Below are 18,337 nucleotides of genomic sequence, written 5' to 3'. Positions count from 1 at the left end.
TGCTTGAAGAAGGTGTCTTCCAGAAATTGTCAGTAGGACTGGGAGTTGAGCTTGACTCCATCCTCAACCCGAAAAGGCCCCACAAGCTCATCTTTGATGATACCAGCCCAAACCAGTACTCCACCTCCACCTTGCTGGCGTCTGAGTCGGACTGGAGCTCTCTGCCCTTTACCAATCCAGCCACGGGCCCATCCATCTGGCCCATCAAGACTCACTCTCATTTCATCAGTCCATAAAACCTTAGAAAAATCAGTCTTGAGATATTTCTTGGCCCAGTCTTGACGTTTCAGCTTGTGTGTCTTGTTCAGTGGTGGTCGTCTTTCAGCCTTTCTTACCTTGGCCATGTCTCTAAGTATTGCACACCTTGTGCTTTTGGGCACTCCAGTGATGTTGCAGCTCTGAAATATGGCCAAACTGGTGGCAAGTGGCATCTTGGCAGCTGCACGCTTGACTTTTCTCAGTTCATGGGCAGTTATTTTGCGCCTTGGTTTTTCCACACGCTTCTTGCGACCCTGTTGACTATTTTGAATGAAACGCTTGATTGTTCGATGATCACGCTTCAGAAGCTTTGCAATTTTAAGAGTGCTGCATCCCTCTGCAAGATATCTCACTATTTTAGACTTTTCTGAGCCTGTCAAGTCCTTCTTTTGACCCATTTTGCCAAAGGAAAGGAAGTTGCCTAATAATTATGCACACCTGATATAGGGTGTTGATGTCATTAGACCACACCCCTTCTCATTACAGAGATGCACATCACCTAATATGCTTAATTGGTAGTAGGCTTTCGAGTCTATACAGCTTGGAGTAAGACAACATGCATAAAGAGGATGATGTGGTCAAAATACTCATTTGCCTAATAATTCTGCACGCAGTGTATAGTTAACAAGCTATTATGGACATCTAATCTTCCGTGGCAGATGAAGGCCGAACTTTAGTGATATTGTGGCTATATTTAATCTGGGATTATACTAATTATTTTTAAAGATATACAGTTGCAAGAAAAAGTATGTGAACCCTTTGGAATGATATGGATTTCTGCACAAATTGGTCATAAAATGTGATCTGATCTTCATCTAAGTCACAACAATAGACAATCACAGTCTGCTTAAACTAATAACACACAAAGAATTAAATGTTACCATGTTTTTATTGAACACACCATGTAAACATTCACAGTGCAGGTGGAAAAAGTATGTGAACCCTTAGATTTAATAACTGGTTGAACCTCCTTTGGCAGCAATAACTTCAACCAAACGCTTCCTGTAGTTGCAGATCAGACGTACACAACGGTCAGGAGTAATTCTTGACCATTCCTCTTTATAGAACTGTTTCAGTTCAGCAATATTCTTGGGATGTCTGGTGTGAATCACTTTCTTGAGGTCATGCCACAGCATCTCAATCGGGTTGAGGTCAGGACTCTGACTGGGCCACTCCCGAAGGCATATTTTCTTCTGTTTAAGCCATTCTGTTGTTGATTTACTTCTATGCTTTGGGTCGTTGTCCTGTTGCAACACCCATCTTCTGTTGAGCTTCAGCTGGTGGACAGATGGCCTTAAGTTCTCCTGCAAAATGTCTTGATAAACTAGGGAATTCACTTTTCCTTCGATGATAGCAATCCGTCCAGGCCCTGGCGCAGCAAAACAGCCCCAAACCATGATGCCCCCACCACCATACTTCACAGTTGGGATGAGGTTTTGATGTTGGTGTGCTGTGCCTCTTTTTCTCCACACATAGTGTTGTGTTTCTTCCAAACAACTCAACTATGGTTTCATCTGTCCACAGAATATTTTGCCAGTACTGCTGTGATACATCCAGGTGCTCTTGTGCAAACTGTAAACGTGCAGCAATGTTTTTTTTGGACAGCAGTGGCTTCCTCTGTGGTATCCTCCCATGAAATCCATTCTTGTTTAGTGTTTTACGTATCGTAGATTCGCTAACAGGGATGTTAGCATATGCCAGAGACTTTTGTAAGTCTTTAGCTGACACTCTAGGATTCTTCTTCACCTCATTGAGCAGTCTGCACTGTGCTCTTGCAGTCATCTTTACAGGACGGCCACTCCTAGGGAGAATAGCAGCAGTGCTGAACTTTCTCCATTTATAGAAAATTTGTCTTACCGTGGACTGATGAACAGCAAGGCTTTTGGAGATACTTTAATAACCCTTTCCAGCTTTATGCAAGTCAACAATTCTTAATCGCAGGGCTTCTGAGAGCTCTTTTGTGCTAGGCATCATTCACATCAGGCAATGCTTCTTGTGAAAAGCAAACCCAGAACTGGTGTGTATTTTTTATAGGGCAGGGCAGCTGTAACCAACACCTCCAATCTCATCTCATTGATTGGACTCCAGTTGGCTGACACCTCACTCCAATTAGCTCTTGGAGATGTCATTAGTCTAGGGGTTCACATACTTTTTCCACCTGCACTGTGAATGTTTACATGGTGTGTTCAATAAAAACATGGTAACATTTAATTCTTTGTGTGTTATTAGTTTAAGCAGACTGTGATTGTCTATTGTTGTGACTTAGATGAAGATTAGATCTCCTTTTTATGACTAATTTGTGCAGAAATCCATATCATTCCAAAGGGTTCACATTCTTTTTCTTGCAACTGTATGTACTCAGCTTGTGCGTTAAGTTTATATATATATTTACTCAGCCCCAATGATATTTGTATCCAGCCACATGTAGGTGATGTTTTCTCACTGCTGGTATTTGGTTTGATATTATTGTCAATATTTTGAGAAACAGTGAGGAAATAACAATACAGCATTGAATGGAAATATAGCCTTTATTAGTAAGTAGTTGGGAGAAAAAACAAGGGAGTGTTTCTTTGCCATTGAGTGTGAATGCATCCCTATATTCAAATAGAGAGAACCACATATTTGATGATTAAAATTCAAACCAGAAACCGGAGAGTGTAATTGGTCATAGATTGCTTGCCTATTATTCGGATCAGAGGTTGATTATTTTTAATCATAGATTATATGTCTACTATATGGAACAGTAGTTTTTTATTGTATGTTTTATCGTAATTTTGACATTCTTATAGATCAGACATTCTTATTCTTTTGGGAATATTTTATCTTTGTGCTAATAAATAGTTTGTATCCACATGAGCCCGGATGATTGAGTGCTATCCCAGCTTAAAAGTTAGTTAGTTGCAGTGGGCTTTCTAAAGGTTTTTGTGCACCACTTTTTATATGTGATTATGTATATTTAGGGTCTTTATTTTAATAGAAATTTTAGTAAAAGTTAAGTATTAATAAGGTCACCAACTTTAATTGTTTAGTTTATAATTTATTGGGTTGCCTATTTATTAAAGAGCAGTGACCATTGTTACTATGATTGAGTATATATCGATGTGAGCAGTGCAGCACTTTAAGTAAAGACCAATGTAGAGGACCCAATTGGTTTCACTGGAGCAGCAGGCTATTCAAATATTTCCTAATCTCAGACAACCCTTTTAATACCCTGTAAATAAAGCAGATATAATTGGGTATGGAAATTCTGACAAGTAGTCTTTTTTTTATGTCTGAGCCAGACACAACTGATGAAAATATGTGTACTTTGGGCACTGGACATCAACAGCAGGACAGAAAAACAATGCATGCAATTTTTTTTAATGTCCAGCTTATAAAATACTGATACCACTGCATACAAAACTGTTCCCATAGAAAAGTATGGGATCAGTTTTGTCATTTTTTACCATTAGAGCAGTCCTACCCCAAGAGGCAGCAATGGCACAATCTAATAGTAAATAATAATAGTAGTAAGTGGCATCAAAGGTTATAATTAGAGATGAGCGAAGTTTTTGAAAATTTGATCTGCTAATTTGCTGAAATTAGCCAATAAATTTGATTTATAATGAATAAATTCATCATGAATCGCTAAAAATCAGGTATACCCAGGCCACTCTGCCTTATGGTACTGCTAAACGGAGCGGCTGTGCTGCGGGCTGGTTGTGGCCATGCTGCTGTGAAGAACAGTGCAGCTAATTTGCCCACAGCTTCATGTAATAATGAAGACCGCACTGTATAGTCTTTCTTCATTGTTAATTTAAACAGGGGCTGTTGCTGGTATGGGGTTTGGCTGGTTAGGTGGGGGGACAATATGCATATTATGGCTGTTCTTGCCTTCAATAACCTGCAGGTTATTTGACAGTAAACACAGAATATTATTCAGCTCCGGCATACCCACTTCTTCAACCCCAGCTCCCTCATGCCTTTCTGCCACTTGCTTTTCCTTCTTTTCCACATCATCTAATATCGCTGAGAATATGTCATCAGGAACATCCAGCTCCTCCTCTCTCTGCATCTTGCTGACTTTTCTAGGACATGGAGACTTAAGGATAATTTGGAAGAAATAAAGCCAGCAAAAGATGAGGATGGTCATCATTAAGACCTGGCCCCCCTAAGGGGTGCAGACTGGATGGTATTGGTTGGCACAGACAGTGGAATAATAAAGACTTCCATCTTATTAGTATTGAATTAGATATCTTAGTTTACAGCTGATGTAGGAATAAGTAAATGTAGGAACAAATAAATAAAACTGACGCAGAATAAGCACTGCACTCTACCTGCACTCTCCAATATTCTTCTGTTAATAATTTTCAGCAATCAGCAACACTGTCCCTAGCACAAGAGCACTTGTCACATCCCTCCCTATGCTCCGCTCACAGGACAATGGCGGAGACTGTTTAGGATGACGGTTTTATAGGGCCGTGACAACACAGGGGATGGCTATCTGTGGATTGGCTGGCTACACAGCATTATGGGTGATCTTGCAATCCTGGGCTTGTCTCATCTACACTTAGTATTGCTTTGTAACAGGTACAGCCACTATTTTAGGAAAATCTGATTCATTACCACGAAGCCCAAGAAAAATCTGATTAGTTTCAAATCAAAGTTTTACTAAACTTCGGAGGAAATTCCGCTTTAAATGCTTCGCTTTTCTCAACCCTAGTTATAATTGATCTAACAATTAATGAAATATAATTGATCGCATAAAGTTACACTTGAAGGACCTGTGTCTTTTTTCAACCAAAGTACATGTAGCTATGTTTTTGAACTACACTGGAGGAAAGGGGCCTTTAATATCATTGGAAAACTATAATATAACAGTTTTTTTCTAAAAATCTTAAAGCTAAAATATTTTCTAATAATTTTCATACAGCAGATTAACTGTGTTTCCTTCTTTTACAGTTTAGACATTGTGTAATACTCTGTATATGTGTGTGTGTTTACACTATTACTCATTGTAACACCCTATCTTCCACAGATGTAATAGCTGAAGAAGTCAGAGTAGGATCCATCTTGGCTGTCTTTGCTTCTGTGGTAGTTGGTTCCATTCTGACAATTTACCTTATTCTGTACAGAAATGTGTTCTATCCTAAGCCACCCCTTCCTTCTAATCTGGTAAGCTAAAATGTCATGGAATGTAAATAGCATATCACTCAAATCAAAGGATTTGTCTTTTCTTGGAAACCTTTTCCCACATGTCCTACTTGAATATATGGACATCATAGAAATGGGTTCCCATTCTAAAACCCTTCTATGAGCCAGAACGAACGAGCCACTAATAAGCAGCCACTTTCATTCCGGCTGCATGTAATGCTGCATTTCTTCTGCAAACTGCAACTTCTGACATGAGCCAAGTTTGCCCGGGGTCAACAACGGCAGCTTCTATGCCAAAAAAGTATTTAAAGGAGTTTTCCAGTCACATAAAAAGTATGGCAGTTTGCTGAACCTGGTTTAAAAAAAAATAAAAGCATAAATCTATACAGTTATCCAATTACTTACTATTACACTATCTTCCAAAATAAAAATGAATACTTACTGAAAACCATATCAATAGCTCACTTTGGGAAACAGAAAAGTGCACAAAAGCAACGTGCTCTAATAAAATGTGTGATAGTCAGTATCCATGTACTACAGTGTAAATGCCATCACTGAGCATGACTTAAAAGACTACAAAATCCCGTAGAAGAACAAATCTGTACAAGTACAGTACAGTATATTAGACAAATTGTTAGTAGGATTACACATGAGTCAGACATTGATATCGCAGATGGCACCATCACCAGAGCAATCACTACAGAGTGTGGTTGAAGTTGCAAATCTACCAAAATAAACTATAATGTATGGGATGACAAAAGACAGCAATAAAGTGCAGTGTGCAAAACCATAACTATATGACTGCATAGAATAATTCATTGCATAAAAAGTAAAATGCTACAGTGCCGAATCAACTCCCACAAGACCTTAAGTCACAAAATAAAGACCAAATTCATACATACAGTGCCTTGCAAAAGTATTCATCCCCCTTGACTTTTTTCATGTTTTGTTACATTACATCGTTAAGGTCAATGTGTTGTTAATATGAATTTTATGTGATGGATCAGAACACAATAGTCTAAGTTGGTGAAGTGAAATGAGAAAAATATATAAATAAAACTGTTGTTTAGAAATAGAAAACAGAAAATTGGCATGTGCGTATCTATTCACCCCCTTTGAAAGCCCATAAAAAGCTCTGGTCCAACCAATTACCTTCAGAAGTCACTTAATCTGAAATTATGTCCACCTGTGTGCAATCTAAGTGTCACATGATCTGTCATTACATATACAGTCGTGGCCAAAAGTTTTGAGAATTAGATAAATATTGGAAATTGGAAAAGTTGCTGCTTAAGTTTTTATAATAGCAATTTGCATATACTCCAGAATGTTATGAAGAGTGATCAGATGAATTGCATAGTGCTTCTTTGCCATGAAAATTAACTTAATCCCAAAAAAAACTTTCCACTGCATTTCATTGCTGTCATTAAAGGACCTGCTGAGATCATTTCAGTAATCGTCTTGTTAACTCAGGTGAGAATGTTGACGAGCACAAGGCTCGAGATCATTATGTCAAGCTGATTGGGTTAAAATGGCAGACTTGACATGTTAAAAGGAGGGTGATGCATGAAATCATTGTTCTTCTATTGTTAACCATGGTGACCTGCAAAGAAACGCGTGCAGCCATCATTGCGTTGCATAAAAATGGCTTCGCAGGCAAGGATATTGTGGCTACTAAGATTGCACCTCAATCAACAATTTATAGGATCATCAAGAACTTCAAGGAAAGAGGTTCAATTCTTGTTAAGAAGGCTTCAGGGCGTCCAAGAAAGTCCAGCAATCATCTCCTAAAGAGGATTCAGCTGCGGGATCGGAGTGCCACCAGTTCAGAGCTTGCTCAGGAATGGCAGCAGGCAGGTGTGAGCGCATCTGCACGCACAGTTAGGCGAAGACTTTTTTGAAGATGGCCTGGTGTCAAGAAGGCCAGCAAAGAAGCCACTTCTCTCCAAAAAAAACATCAGGGACAGATTGATCTTCTGTAGAAAGTATGGTGAATGGACTGCTGAGGACTGGGGCAAAGTCATATTCTCCGATGAAGCCTCTTTCCGATTGTTTGGGGCATCTGGAAAAAGGCTTGTCCGGAGAAGAAAAGGTGAGCGCTACCATCAGTCCTGTGTCATGCCAACAGTAAAGCATCCTGAGACCATTCATGTGTGGGGTTGCTTCTCATCCAAGGGAGTGGGCTCACTCACAATTTTGCCCAAAAACACAGCCATGAATAAAGAATGGTACCAAAACACCCTCCAACAGCAACTTCTTCCAACAATCCAACAACAGTTTGGTGAAGAACAATGCATTTTCCAGCATGATGGAGCACCGTGCCATAAGGAAAAAGTGATAACTAAGTGGCTCGGGGACCAAAACGTTGACATTTTGGGTCCATGGCCTGGAAACTCCCCAGATCTTAATCCCATTGAGAACTTGTGGTCAATCCTCAAGAGGCGGGTGGACAAACAAAAACCCACTAATTCTTACAAACTCCAAGAAGTGATTATGAAAGAATGGGTTGCTATCAGTCAGGAATTGGCCCAGAAGTTGATTGAGAGCATGCCCAGTCGAATTGCAGAGGTCCTGAAAAAGAAGGGCCAACACTGCAAATACTGACTCTTTGCATAAATGTCATGTAATTGTCGATAAAAGCCTTTGAAACGTATGAAGTGCGTGTAATTATATTTCACTACATCACAGAAACAACTGAAACAAAGATCTAAAAGCAGTTTAGCAGCAAACTTTGTGAAAACGATTTGTGTCATTCTCAAAACTTTTGGCCACGACTGTACACACCTTTTTTGAAAGGCCCCAGAGGTTGCAACACCTAAGCAAGAGGCATCACTAACCAAACGCTGCCATGAAGACTAAGGAACTCTCTAAACAAGTAAGGGACAATGTTGTTGAGAAGTACAAGTCAGAGTTAGGTTATAAAAAAATATCAAAATCTTTGATAATCCCCAGGAGCACCATCAAATGCATCATAATCAAATGGAAAGAATATGGCACAACAGCAACCCTGCCAAGAGACGGCCCCCACAAAAACTCACGGACCGGGCAAGGTGGGCATTAATCAGAGAGGCAGCACAGAGACCTAAGGTAACTCTGGAGGAGCTGCAGAGTTCCACAGCAGAGACTGGAGTATCTGTACATACGACAATAATGTTGAACAGAGTCAGTGACTAACAATATAGACCCCAGGAATAAAACAAGGGAAAAGGAAAACGAGCACCAATCCCCGTTAGGACACAAAGTCGTGGAGAAAAGGAAAGACAGGGGTGGGAAATAAGACGTAGGACTGGATGACTCTATCACATGATTTACGGATAGTTTATGGTACTATAAGTGAACACAGCTATATATCCGTATATAGCTGTGTTCACTTATAGTACCACGAACTATCCGTAAATCATGTGATAGAGCCATCCAGTCCTACATCTTATTTCCCACCCCTGTCTTTCCTTTTCTCCACGACTTTGTGTTCTAACGGGGATTGGCGCTCGTTTTCCTTTTCCCTTGTTTTATTCCTGAGGTCTATATTGTTAGTGACTGACTCTGTTCAACACTATAGATATATCACCCTACATATGTATTCACAAATTTGTGAGGTGTTTGTAGTCACAAACACTTTGTTTGAGCTGCCTCCCCCTTTCTTTCTCTTCCTCTCTCTTTTACACGACTTGAACCACCCCTGTCGGTGCCCAGATTTTTTCATTCCTTTGGGATACGGTGTGATCCCCAAGTGTCTGGATTAACTTCCTCTTTTCTCTGCTCTATTTTCCATACGACAATAAGCCGTACGCTCCAGAGTTTGGCTTTATGGCAGAGTGGCCAGAAGAAAGCCATTACTTTCAGCAAAAAACAAAAAGGCACGTTGTGCGTTTGCAGAAAGGCATGTGGGAGACTCCCAAAATGTATGGAGGAAGGTGCTCTGGTCGGATGAGACTAAAATTTAACGAAAACGCTATGTCTGGCGCAAACCCAACACATCACATCACCCAAAGAACACCATCCCCACAGTAAAACATGGTGGTGGCAGCATCATGCTGTGGGGATGGGTTTGGGAAACTGGTCAGAGTTGAGGGAAAGATGGATGGTGCTAAATACAGGGATATTCTTCAGCAAAACCTAACCAAACACTGTGCGTGATTTGAGGCAAGGACGGAGGTTCACCTTCCTACAGGACAATGACCCCAAACACACTGCTAAAGCAACAATTGAGGGGATTAAGGGGAAACATGTAAATGTGTTGGACTGGCCTAGTCAAAGCCCAGATCTCAATCCAATAGAAAATCTGTGCTCAGACTTAAAGATTGCTGTTCACAAGCGCAAACCATCCAACTTGAACGAGCTGGAGCAGTTTTGCAAGGAGAAATGGGCAAAAATCCCAGTGGTAAGATGTGGCAAGCTAATAGAGACTTATCGAAAGCGAATTGGAGCTGTGATTGCAGCAAAAGTTGGCTCTACAAAGTATTGACTATTTTGTTCTATTTGTTGTTTGCTTCACAATAAAAAAAAAATAAAAGAACATCTTCAAAGTTGTGGGCATGTTCTGTAAATTAAATGATGCAGATCCTCAAACAATCCATGTTAATTCCAGGTTGTGAGGCACCAAAATAAGAAAAAAGTCAAGGGTGAATACTTTTGCAAGGCACTGTATGCTCTGTGTACACCAACTGGGAAGTCAACAGTTTTGTTGCATTGATTCATTCTTCTATAGGAGCTTTACTAAAAACGAATTTTCCTAAAGCAAAAGATAAAGTATATAAAGTATGTGAGCCTGTAATAAACTGGAACATAAGGCCTTTAAAAAATATATATAATGTGACTGTATAGCAAAAACTATGGAGATTATAAACCACTAAATAGACATACATAATGTCCTCTGAAGATTTATAGAGAAAATAATCCAAAATCAAAATACAATAAAATGAATAAAATAATTTACCGAATCACAGGTCAGCTCTAAACCGCTAAATAAGTAGGTGAACTGTCACAAAAATAAAAATAAATAAAGATAGGAAGGTAAAACGTCAAGCAGAAAAAATAGGAAAATAAAAAGGGGGAGATGATATATAGGATATTTGTGACATTCTATTGAAGTTGAATATGATAAGTTGCTCCAGTTAGATATGGGAGTCAATATCAGTAATTACTATCATGGTGATGGTATGAAAAAATTATTTATTGACACCCAAAAGAATAATGACCTTATGATTTGACTACCTCCATGGTATTGACCTTCCATAATGTACATAGGGGATAATTTATAAAAACTGACACAGCCTGTGGACATGTTGACCTTAAATTTCATTCTCCCCCTTTTCGCACCTCCTCTCTTCGGCCAACAGCTTTCTGTTTGTGAAAGGTTTACCAGAGTGTCAAGGTGCTACATGTCAGTAATTATGAATGAAATAAGCATATAAGTTATATTTACTATGGGATGTATGTGTGATAAGTATTTACTTCATAACTTGGTAAGTTTCTATTGCAATGCTCTGTGATAAAAATTTATGATTTATGGTAGATCGTACTTGAAATTCTTGCACATGTCCTATAAAATAGGACCCATTATTACTGGAAGTCTGGAACCTTGTGCTCTCCAGGTGATCTCTCCTGAATGTAAAGAATAAATACATATGGGTTAAACCTATAGTAATACTATAATATATATTTTTCTTTCAAAATGTCTGCTTCAGTAATGTTTAGAAATAAATGAGTGGTGGGTGCTCATAGAGGACAAAAGTCAGTAATGTGACTTGAAGCTACTAGGTTCTAATGTCAAATCTGTAACAGGGCCCCACCTATCATGTTCCATTTATACTATTACTTCCATATTTGCTTGGGTAGGCCTAGGGGCCTTCTCAGACACAAGGGCTTGGGCAGTTACGTAACTAGAAATGACTGGGCCCCACAGCCACAGTAACTGAGACATCCTCCCATGAAATTCTTCACAACCTCTCTCCTCTCATGCAACCCCACTCCTGTTGCTAGTCAAAATTGCTTTCTCAGACTTGGGCCAACAGCTGCTGTCTGTCCGTTTTCTACAGTGTCTCTGTTTATGATGTCATTACAACAATACTGCTGAGGGGGCCCTTACAATAAAATCTTTAGTCTTTCTCCTAGGTGGGCCCCATCTCAGTTCAGGCCCCAAAGAAGCCGCTTCCCCTCCTTCCCCTATAGCTGCGCCCCTGGGCCTGGGTGCAACTACTACCTTTGCATCACCTCTAGGCACGTCCCCGCTTTTATTGTTTTATCCCATTTAACTTTGTCTTTTTGCTTCTTCAAAACAGATTTTACATAATAAGAAATCAAAACCAAGTGACTACAAAGCTGATGGTACATTTATGGCCCCCTCAATATTTGAAGGAATGGAGTTCTCTAAATATATTCTTGCATCTGATGAAAAAGAACAGTCACAAAACAAGCGCTATGTATCTACTGAAATTAGGAGAAAAGACTATGCCAACTGTAGAAAGAAAGACTTTGATCAGAATGTTCTCCTAGACAAAACAGTGGAACTAAGAAACTCAACTTATGGAACAAAACCCTTTCCAGTAGAACATCCAAATGTTTGGCTCAAATCTCAAGCAAGATACACAGAGGTAGAAAGGTCTCCACATAATTTACCCTTTTCTAAAGATAAAGGCTATAATAATGAGTTGATTGCAATTGTTGAAATTTACCAAAATCCAAGAAAGACATACACAAATCAGGATGACAATTTAAGTCACGTATACAAAAATGATCCACAACTCTTGTATAGCAAAACTTCTGGCACAGATGTTTAAGCACTTTCCAGTTACAAATAAGATGTGTTCTTACATATCAAATTGTTCCATTTGTCACAAAGACCTAGTAAAGATGTTACTTCATACATAAAGCTGGCATTACACATTAGATTAAAGTCAGCTGAACTTGCCGATTTTGACAGGACCAGCCGTACATCTAATGTGTATGGTGGCCTCCTGACTTTTGCCTTTGGGGAAGAGAAGGACCAAGCAGTTGGATTTCAACATGCTTGATTCCTTTGTTCTCAGGGGAGATAAGCCACTGCTTGAGATGTCTGACAGTGGCCTATTCCTCTCTCCTTATTGAGAATACAATAAACAATATGATGCATGGCACTCAAGGTGAAGGCATTGGTGCTGTAAGTTAGGGTTCCCAGCCCAACTCACTAACATTCAGGATGCTGTTGAAGGTGATTTATTTATTATTTTGTTTACTCTTCTGTTGATCATTCTGTCCATTGGTAGTTTTGCACAGTTTTTGAATTTTACACAGAATGTTACTCCTTTACTGCTCAAAGCAACCTCCACCCTCTCCCTCAAATACCATTTCATCCGGTATTATACTACCCTCTTTAGTTGCAAATGGAAAATCTGTACCCCTTTGTTATCCTCTAGAAACACAGTCTCAATAATTATTTTCGTTTGATGTAATCATATCTATACTATTTTCATTTGATCTAATCATGTCTATGCTATAAGTTTAGATATATTTCCTGGTACGATTTTACCCCTATATCTTTTGACATCTTATAACATAGATAAAGTAGTTGTCTAAAATGAATTTCTGTATAGAATATCTATTCTATTGTAGTGTATAAAAAAGGTCATAATGCACCGAAACGTCACACAACACGTACTGATTGTCTGAAAATAAAACAAAAATAAAAAAAGACACACTGTTTTCACCTGAATCTAAGGAGTGCTGAAGTTTCTTTTTTTTATTGAGAATGCACTGACATTTGGCCGAGCATAGATGTATATGTATAATGTATATAGCCCATATTAGGGGTTTTCAATCAGTGACGAGTGGCAGGGGCAATATTCGAATTTGCAATATTTCGCAAATATTCATTATATATTCGCGAATTCAAGAATTCGCGATCTCCAGTCATTATTTTCTTGATTGCGAAAATCGGCAATTGGAAAATTTGCGATAAAAATCCACTATACGAAAATTTGCGATCAACGCTACTCCTAAAGTTAAAAATATTGCAGCCTTCTCATTGGCCCACAAGCAAGAAGCAGTGAGGGATCATGGGTACTGATCAAAAAAAATCTAGAATATTCGCGATTATGAAGAATTAGCACTATATTCTAGATATTCTCGAATTCTCGAAGTGCCAATATTCGCGATTAGAATATTTGCGATCGACACTATTTAACAGCACATAATGTAGAATTTTCTACTTATATGTAATGACCGGCGTCACGCAAAGGGAGGGAAATGGGAAGGCCCTGTCCAAGGGAGAGGGAAAGATGGTGACCCCTGACTCACCTTGCGGCTGGCACCTGACTGCCCTGACGTCCCTAGACGGGTTCCTCACCCGTACGCCGATCACGTGCCTAAACCCTGGCTTTCCCTAAGATGAGCCCTATGTAGTGAACGGGGCGGTGGGATCACTAGTCCGCACCACTGACACTAAGAGGAAAACACCAAGGAGAGGACAGACAATACAGACAAACATATAATCCCAGGTGGGCGACAACAGCAGACCACCAAGGCCCAACAGGGATCCGGAGGGTAACGTTCTGCAACAACAACCAGGGAACACAGCCACACAGCTCCAGTGGGTCAGTATAGAAGTCCAGGCAGGAAGCTCTATATCTGGCAACCAGAGAAGTGAGAGATGGGAATATAAGGAGGTTGGGATTGCTGGACAAGAAACAGCTGAGGAGGAGAAGCTACGGATCCCTGAGTGAGCCTAAAAGGATTGCAAGGCAAACCCAGAAAGCTACCATTAATAAACAGCACTGTCTTTAGACATAGAGCGCGCAGCCACCCGCTGCGACTTTCTGACCCCGGGTATAACGGAGTCAGGCGTGGCTCTTGACACCCTCGTGACAGTATCTACGAGGGGCCTCCGGACACTCAGGACTAGGTCTCTCAGGATGAGAGGCATGAAAAGCCCGAACTAACCTGTCGGCGTTTACCTCAGACGCTGGAACCCACATTCTTTCCTCGGGACCGTAACCCCTCCAATGCACCAGATATTGAAGAGAGCGGCGGACCCGACGAGAATCAACAATTTTGGATATTTGAAACTCTAGATTACCATCCACAACAACAGGAGGAGGTGGCAGCGGTGACAGTTCTAGAGGTGGAACATACTTCTTGAGTAACGACTTATGGAAGACGTTATGGATTTTAAAAGTCTGAGGTAGCTCCAGGCGAAAAGCCACGGGGTTAATGATGGCTACTATTTTGTAAGGGCCAATGAACCTAGGACCCAGTTTCCAAGAGGGAACCTTTAATTTAATTTTCCTAGTAGACAACCACACATAGTCATTCACTCCTAGGTCCGGACCTGGCGACCGTCTCTTATCAGCCATGCATTTATATTTACCTCCCATATTTTTCAAATTAGCTTGCACTTTCTGCCATACAGAAGAAAGAGATGACGAAAACCGTTCTTCTTCGGGAACCCCAGAAGACCCCCCTCTTTGAAAGTACAGAATTGGGGATGAAAACCATATGCACCAAGAAATGGTGACTTGCCAGTAGACTCCTAAAGGGCGATTATTTATGGCAAACTCGGCTAACGGTAAATATGATGACCACACCTCTTGGTTTTCAGACACAAAACATCTTAGATATGTCTCAAGGAAAAGGACAAGTGTACCCCCAAACGGGAACAAAAAGCTTTCCAAAATTTAGAAATAAACTGGGTTCCCCGATCCGAAACAACATCGGAAGGGACCCCATGAAGCTTCACGATTTCACTGATGAATACCTGAGCAAAAGTCTTAGCATTAGGTAGTGAGGGTAACGCAATGAAGTGTACCATTTTGCTAAACCTGTCCACTACTACCAAGATAACTGTTTTACCCGCAGACAAAGGTAAGTCAGTGATAAAATCCATTGACAGATGTGTCCATGGCCTATTGGGAATGACAAGTGGCAATAAAGACCCTGCAGGACGTGTATGAGAGACTTTTGCGCGTGCACAAGTAGACACAAAATCCATTACATCCTGACGCAACCTTGGCCACCAAAAACGACGAGACAATAGCTCCAAGGTTGCTTTACTACATGGGTGCCCAGCAAGTGCCGAATTATGATGTTCCTTTAATAATTTGCGACACAGGTTTAACGGTACAAACAATTTCTCTGAGGGGCAAGAGACCGGGGCGTCCCCCTGGGCCTCTAACACCTTCCCCTCCAGAACAGAGTGTACCGCAGAGACAACCACTCCTCTTTGTAGAATGGGTACCGGATCACTCACATTACCCCCTCCAGGGAAACAACGAGATAGTGCATCTGCCTTGGTATTTTTTGCCCCAGGACGATAGGTAATAACAAAGTTAAACCTGGTAAAAAATAGCGACCACCTAGCTTGTCTAGGGGTGAGACGTTTAGCTGATTTGAGGTACAGAAGGTTTTTGTGGTCCGTAATCACAGTGACGGGGTGGATTGCCCCCTCTAAAAAGTGACGCCATTCTTCAAACGCTAGTTTAATAGCTAATAGTTCCCTATTGCCAATATCATAGTTCTTCTCTGCTGCAGATAGTTTTTTAGAAAAGAACGCACAAGGACACCATTTGCCAGGAGACGGACCCTGAGACAGCACAGTCCCCACTCCCACCTCTGACGCATCAACTTCAACAATAAAAGGCTGGGAGACATCAGGTTGGATTAGTACAGGTGCCGAGGTAAACCTCTCTTTTAGAGAGGAAAAAGCAATTTTAGCGGCGTCAGACCATTTAGAAAAATCAGTCCCCTTCTTAGTCATGTCAGTAAGGGGTTTTACAATCACCAAATAATTTTTAATGAACTTTCTATAGAAATTTGCGAAGCCCAAGAACCGTTGCAGTGCTTTGAGGTTCTCAGGAAGATCCCAATCTAAAATTGCCTGGACCTTCCTAGGATCCATACGGAAACCTGAAGCAGATAATAAATAACCTAGGAACTGTATTTCCTGAACGGCGAAGACACACTTTTCAATTTTCGCATATAATTTATTCGTCCGTAGGACCTGCAGTAACTGTCTGACATGCACCTCATGTGTTTTCAGATCAGACGAATAAATTAAAATATCATCTAGGTATATCACCACAAACCTGCCAATAAGATGACTAAAAATGTCATTAACGAAATGTTGGAAGACAGCAGGAGCATTGGTCAGACCGAAAGGCATGACTAGATTTTCATAATGCCCCTCAGGGGTGTTAAAAGCTGTCTTCCACTCATCCCCTTCCTTGATACAAATCAGATTGTAGGCCCCCCTAAGATCAAGTTTGGAGAACCACCTAGCACCCGCAATCTGATTAAACAGGTCAGGAATGAGAGGAAGAGGGTATGGGTCTCGGATGGTTATCCGGTTTAATTCGCGAAAATCTAGGCAAGGACGCAGGCCCCCATCTTTCTTTTTAACGAAGAAAAACCCTGCAGCCACGGGTGAAGAAGAGGGTCTGATGTGTCCCTTAGCCAAGCTCTCGCAGATATAATCTTTCATGGCTTGTCTCTCCGGACCCGAAAGATTATATAACCTGGTCTTGGGTAATTTTGCACCGGGAATCAGGTTAACCGGGCAATCATAAGGATGGTGAGGTGGTAACTTCTGGCAACCCTTTTCAGAAAAAGCGTCCTCAAAGTCCGAAACAAATGTAGGTAGGGTAGCTATGGAGGCGACTAAGCAATTGCTATTTAAGCAATTTTCTCTGCAATGCTCACTCCACTCCAATATCTCCCTGGCCTGCCAATCCACCACTGGTTTGTGCGCTACCAACCAGGGAAGACCCAACACCACAGGAGTGGGAAGCCCCTCCAGAACATAACCTGAAAGCCACTCGTTATGGTGGTCCCCTACCCGAAGGTGTAAGTTATGGACAATGTGAGTGAGGTTTCTCTGAGACAGAGGAGCAGAATCAATAGCGAATATGGGAATAGGTCTCTGTAGCGTACAGAGAGACAAACCCATAGTGTGGGCAAAATGGGCATCTATCAAATTTACTCCTGCTCCACTGTCTAGAAAAAAAGAAATAGTCTCCGTCTTAACACCAAAAACAACAACCGCTGGCAACACAAATTGCGATGTTCGTATGGAGGAAACGTATACCCCCCGGCTGACATCCTCCACACAGCCTGGGGTTAGTAGTTTTCCGACGGTCTTTTGTTTTTAAGAAAGGAAGGACAGACATTAATAAAATGACCCCTCTCCCCACAGAAAACACAAACCCCACGCCTACGGCGAGCCTCAGGAGGACGGACCTGACGAGTAGTTCCTCCTAGCTGCATAGGCTCGTCTAAGTCCGTACAGACTAACTGCTGCTTGGGAGGGGTTACCAGTTGCTCCGGATTTTTCAATCTGTCCCTAAGACGTCTATCTATCCTGATAGAAAGGGACATAACCGCATGAAGGGAAAAGGGGGTCTCATACAGCGCAAGCGCATCCTTAATCCTTTCAGATAACCCAGAGCAGAACTGACTCCTGAGAGCCGGGTCGTTCCACTGGGTATCCGTAGCCCACCTACGGAACTCTGAGCAATACTCCTCTACTGGCCGCTCTCCCTGTAGGAGTCTCCGTAACTTTGATTCAGCCAGTGCGATTCGATCAGGGTCATCATATATGAGACCCAAGGCCCCAAAAAATTCATCCACTGACCGGAGAGCCTGGGAATCAGTGGGTAAAGAGAACGCCCAGGATTGCGGGTCCCCCTGAAGCAGGGAAATAACAACCCCCACCCGCTGTTCTTCATTACCAGAGGAGTAAGGGCGCAGTTTAAAATATAATTTACAGGCCTCACGGAACGTCACAAATTTGTCCCTTCCCCCGAAAATCTGTCAGGAAGAGCAATCTTGGGTTCCGCAACAACCTGGTTACCTGTAGCAACCGCTGGGCTTGCGGTCTGTTGCAATTGCTGCTGTTGCTGGAGGACCGACGCCTTCAATCCTGCCACCTCCAAAGACAGGCCTTGAAGTTGCTTTGACAAAGCAGCAATTGGATCCATAC

The 18,337-nt window shown here is 41.3% G+C and overlaps 1 protein-coding gene across 1 annotated transcript in view; it reads left to right on the top strand.

The window, feature by feature from the left end:
* Nucleotides 1-12,875, top strand: part of LOC120997125 — a 71,110-nt gene extending 58,235 nt beyond the window's left edge. The window contains exons 6-7 of the mRNA XM_040427076.1: nucleotides 5,276-5,412; nucleotides 11,670-12,875. Of these exons, the coding sequence (XP_040283010.1) occupies nucleotides 5,276-5,412; nucleotides 11,670-12,167 (635 nt within the window). The 3' untranslated portion in view covers nucleotides 12,168-12,875. The remainder of the gene's footprint in view (nucleotides 1-5,275; nucleotides 5,413-11,669) is intronic.
* The last annotated feature ends 5,462 nt before the right edge of the window (nucleotides 12,876-18,337 follow it).

Source organism: Bufo bufo, chromosome 4 (genome assembly GCF_905171765.1).
Source record: "Bufo bufo chromosome 4, aBufBuf1.1, whole genome shotgun sequence".
In the NCBI taxonomy this organism is placed as follows: Eukaryota; Metazoa; Chordata; class Amphibia; order Anura; family Bufonidae; genus Bufo; species Bufo bufo.
The sequence above is the reverse complement of the archived record's forward strand: the minus strand, read 5'-3'. Positions and strand labels throughout refer to the sequence as shown.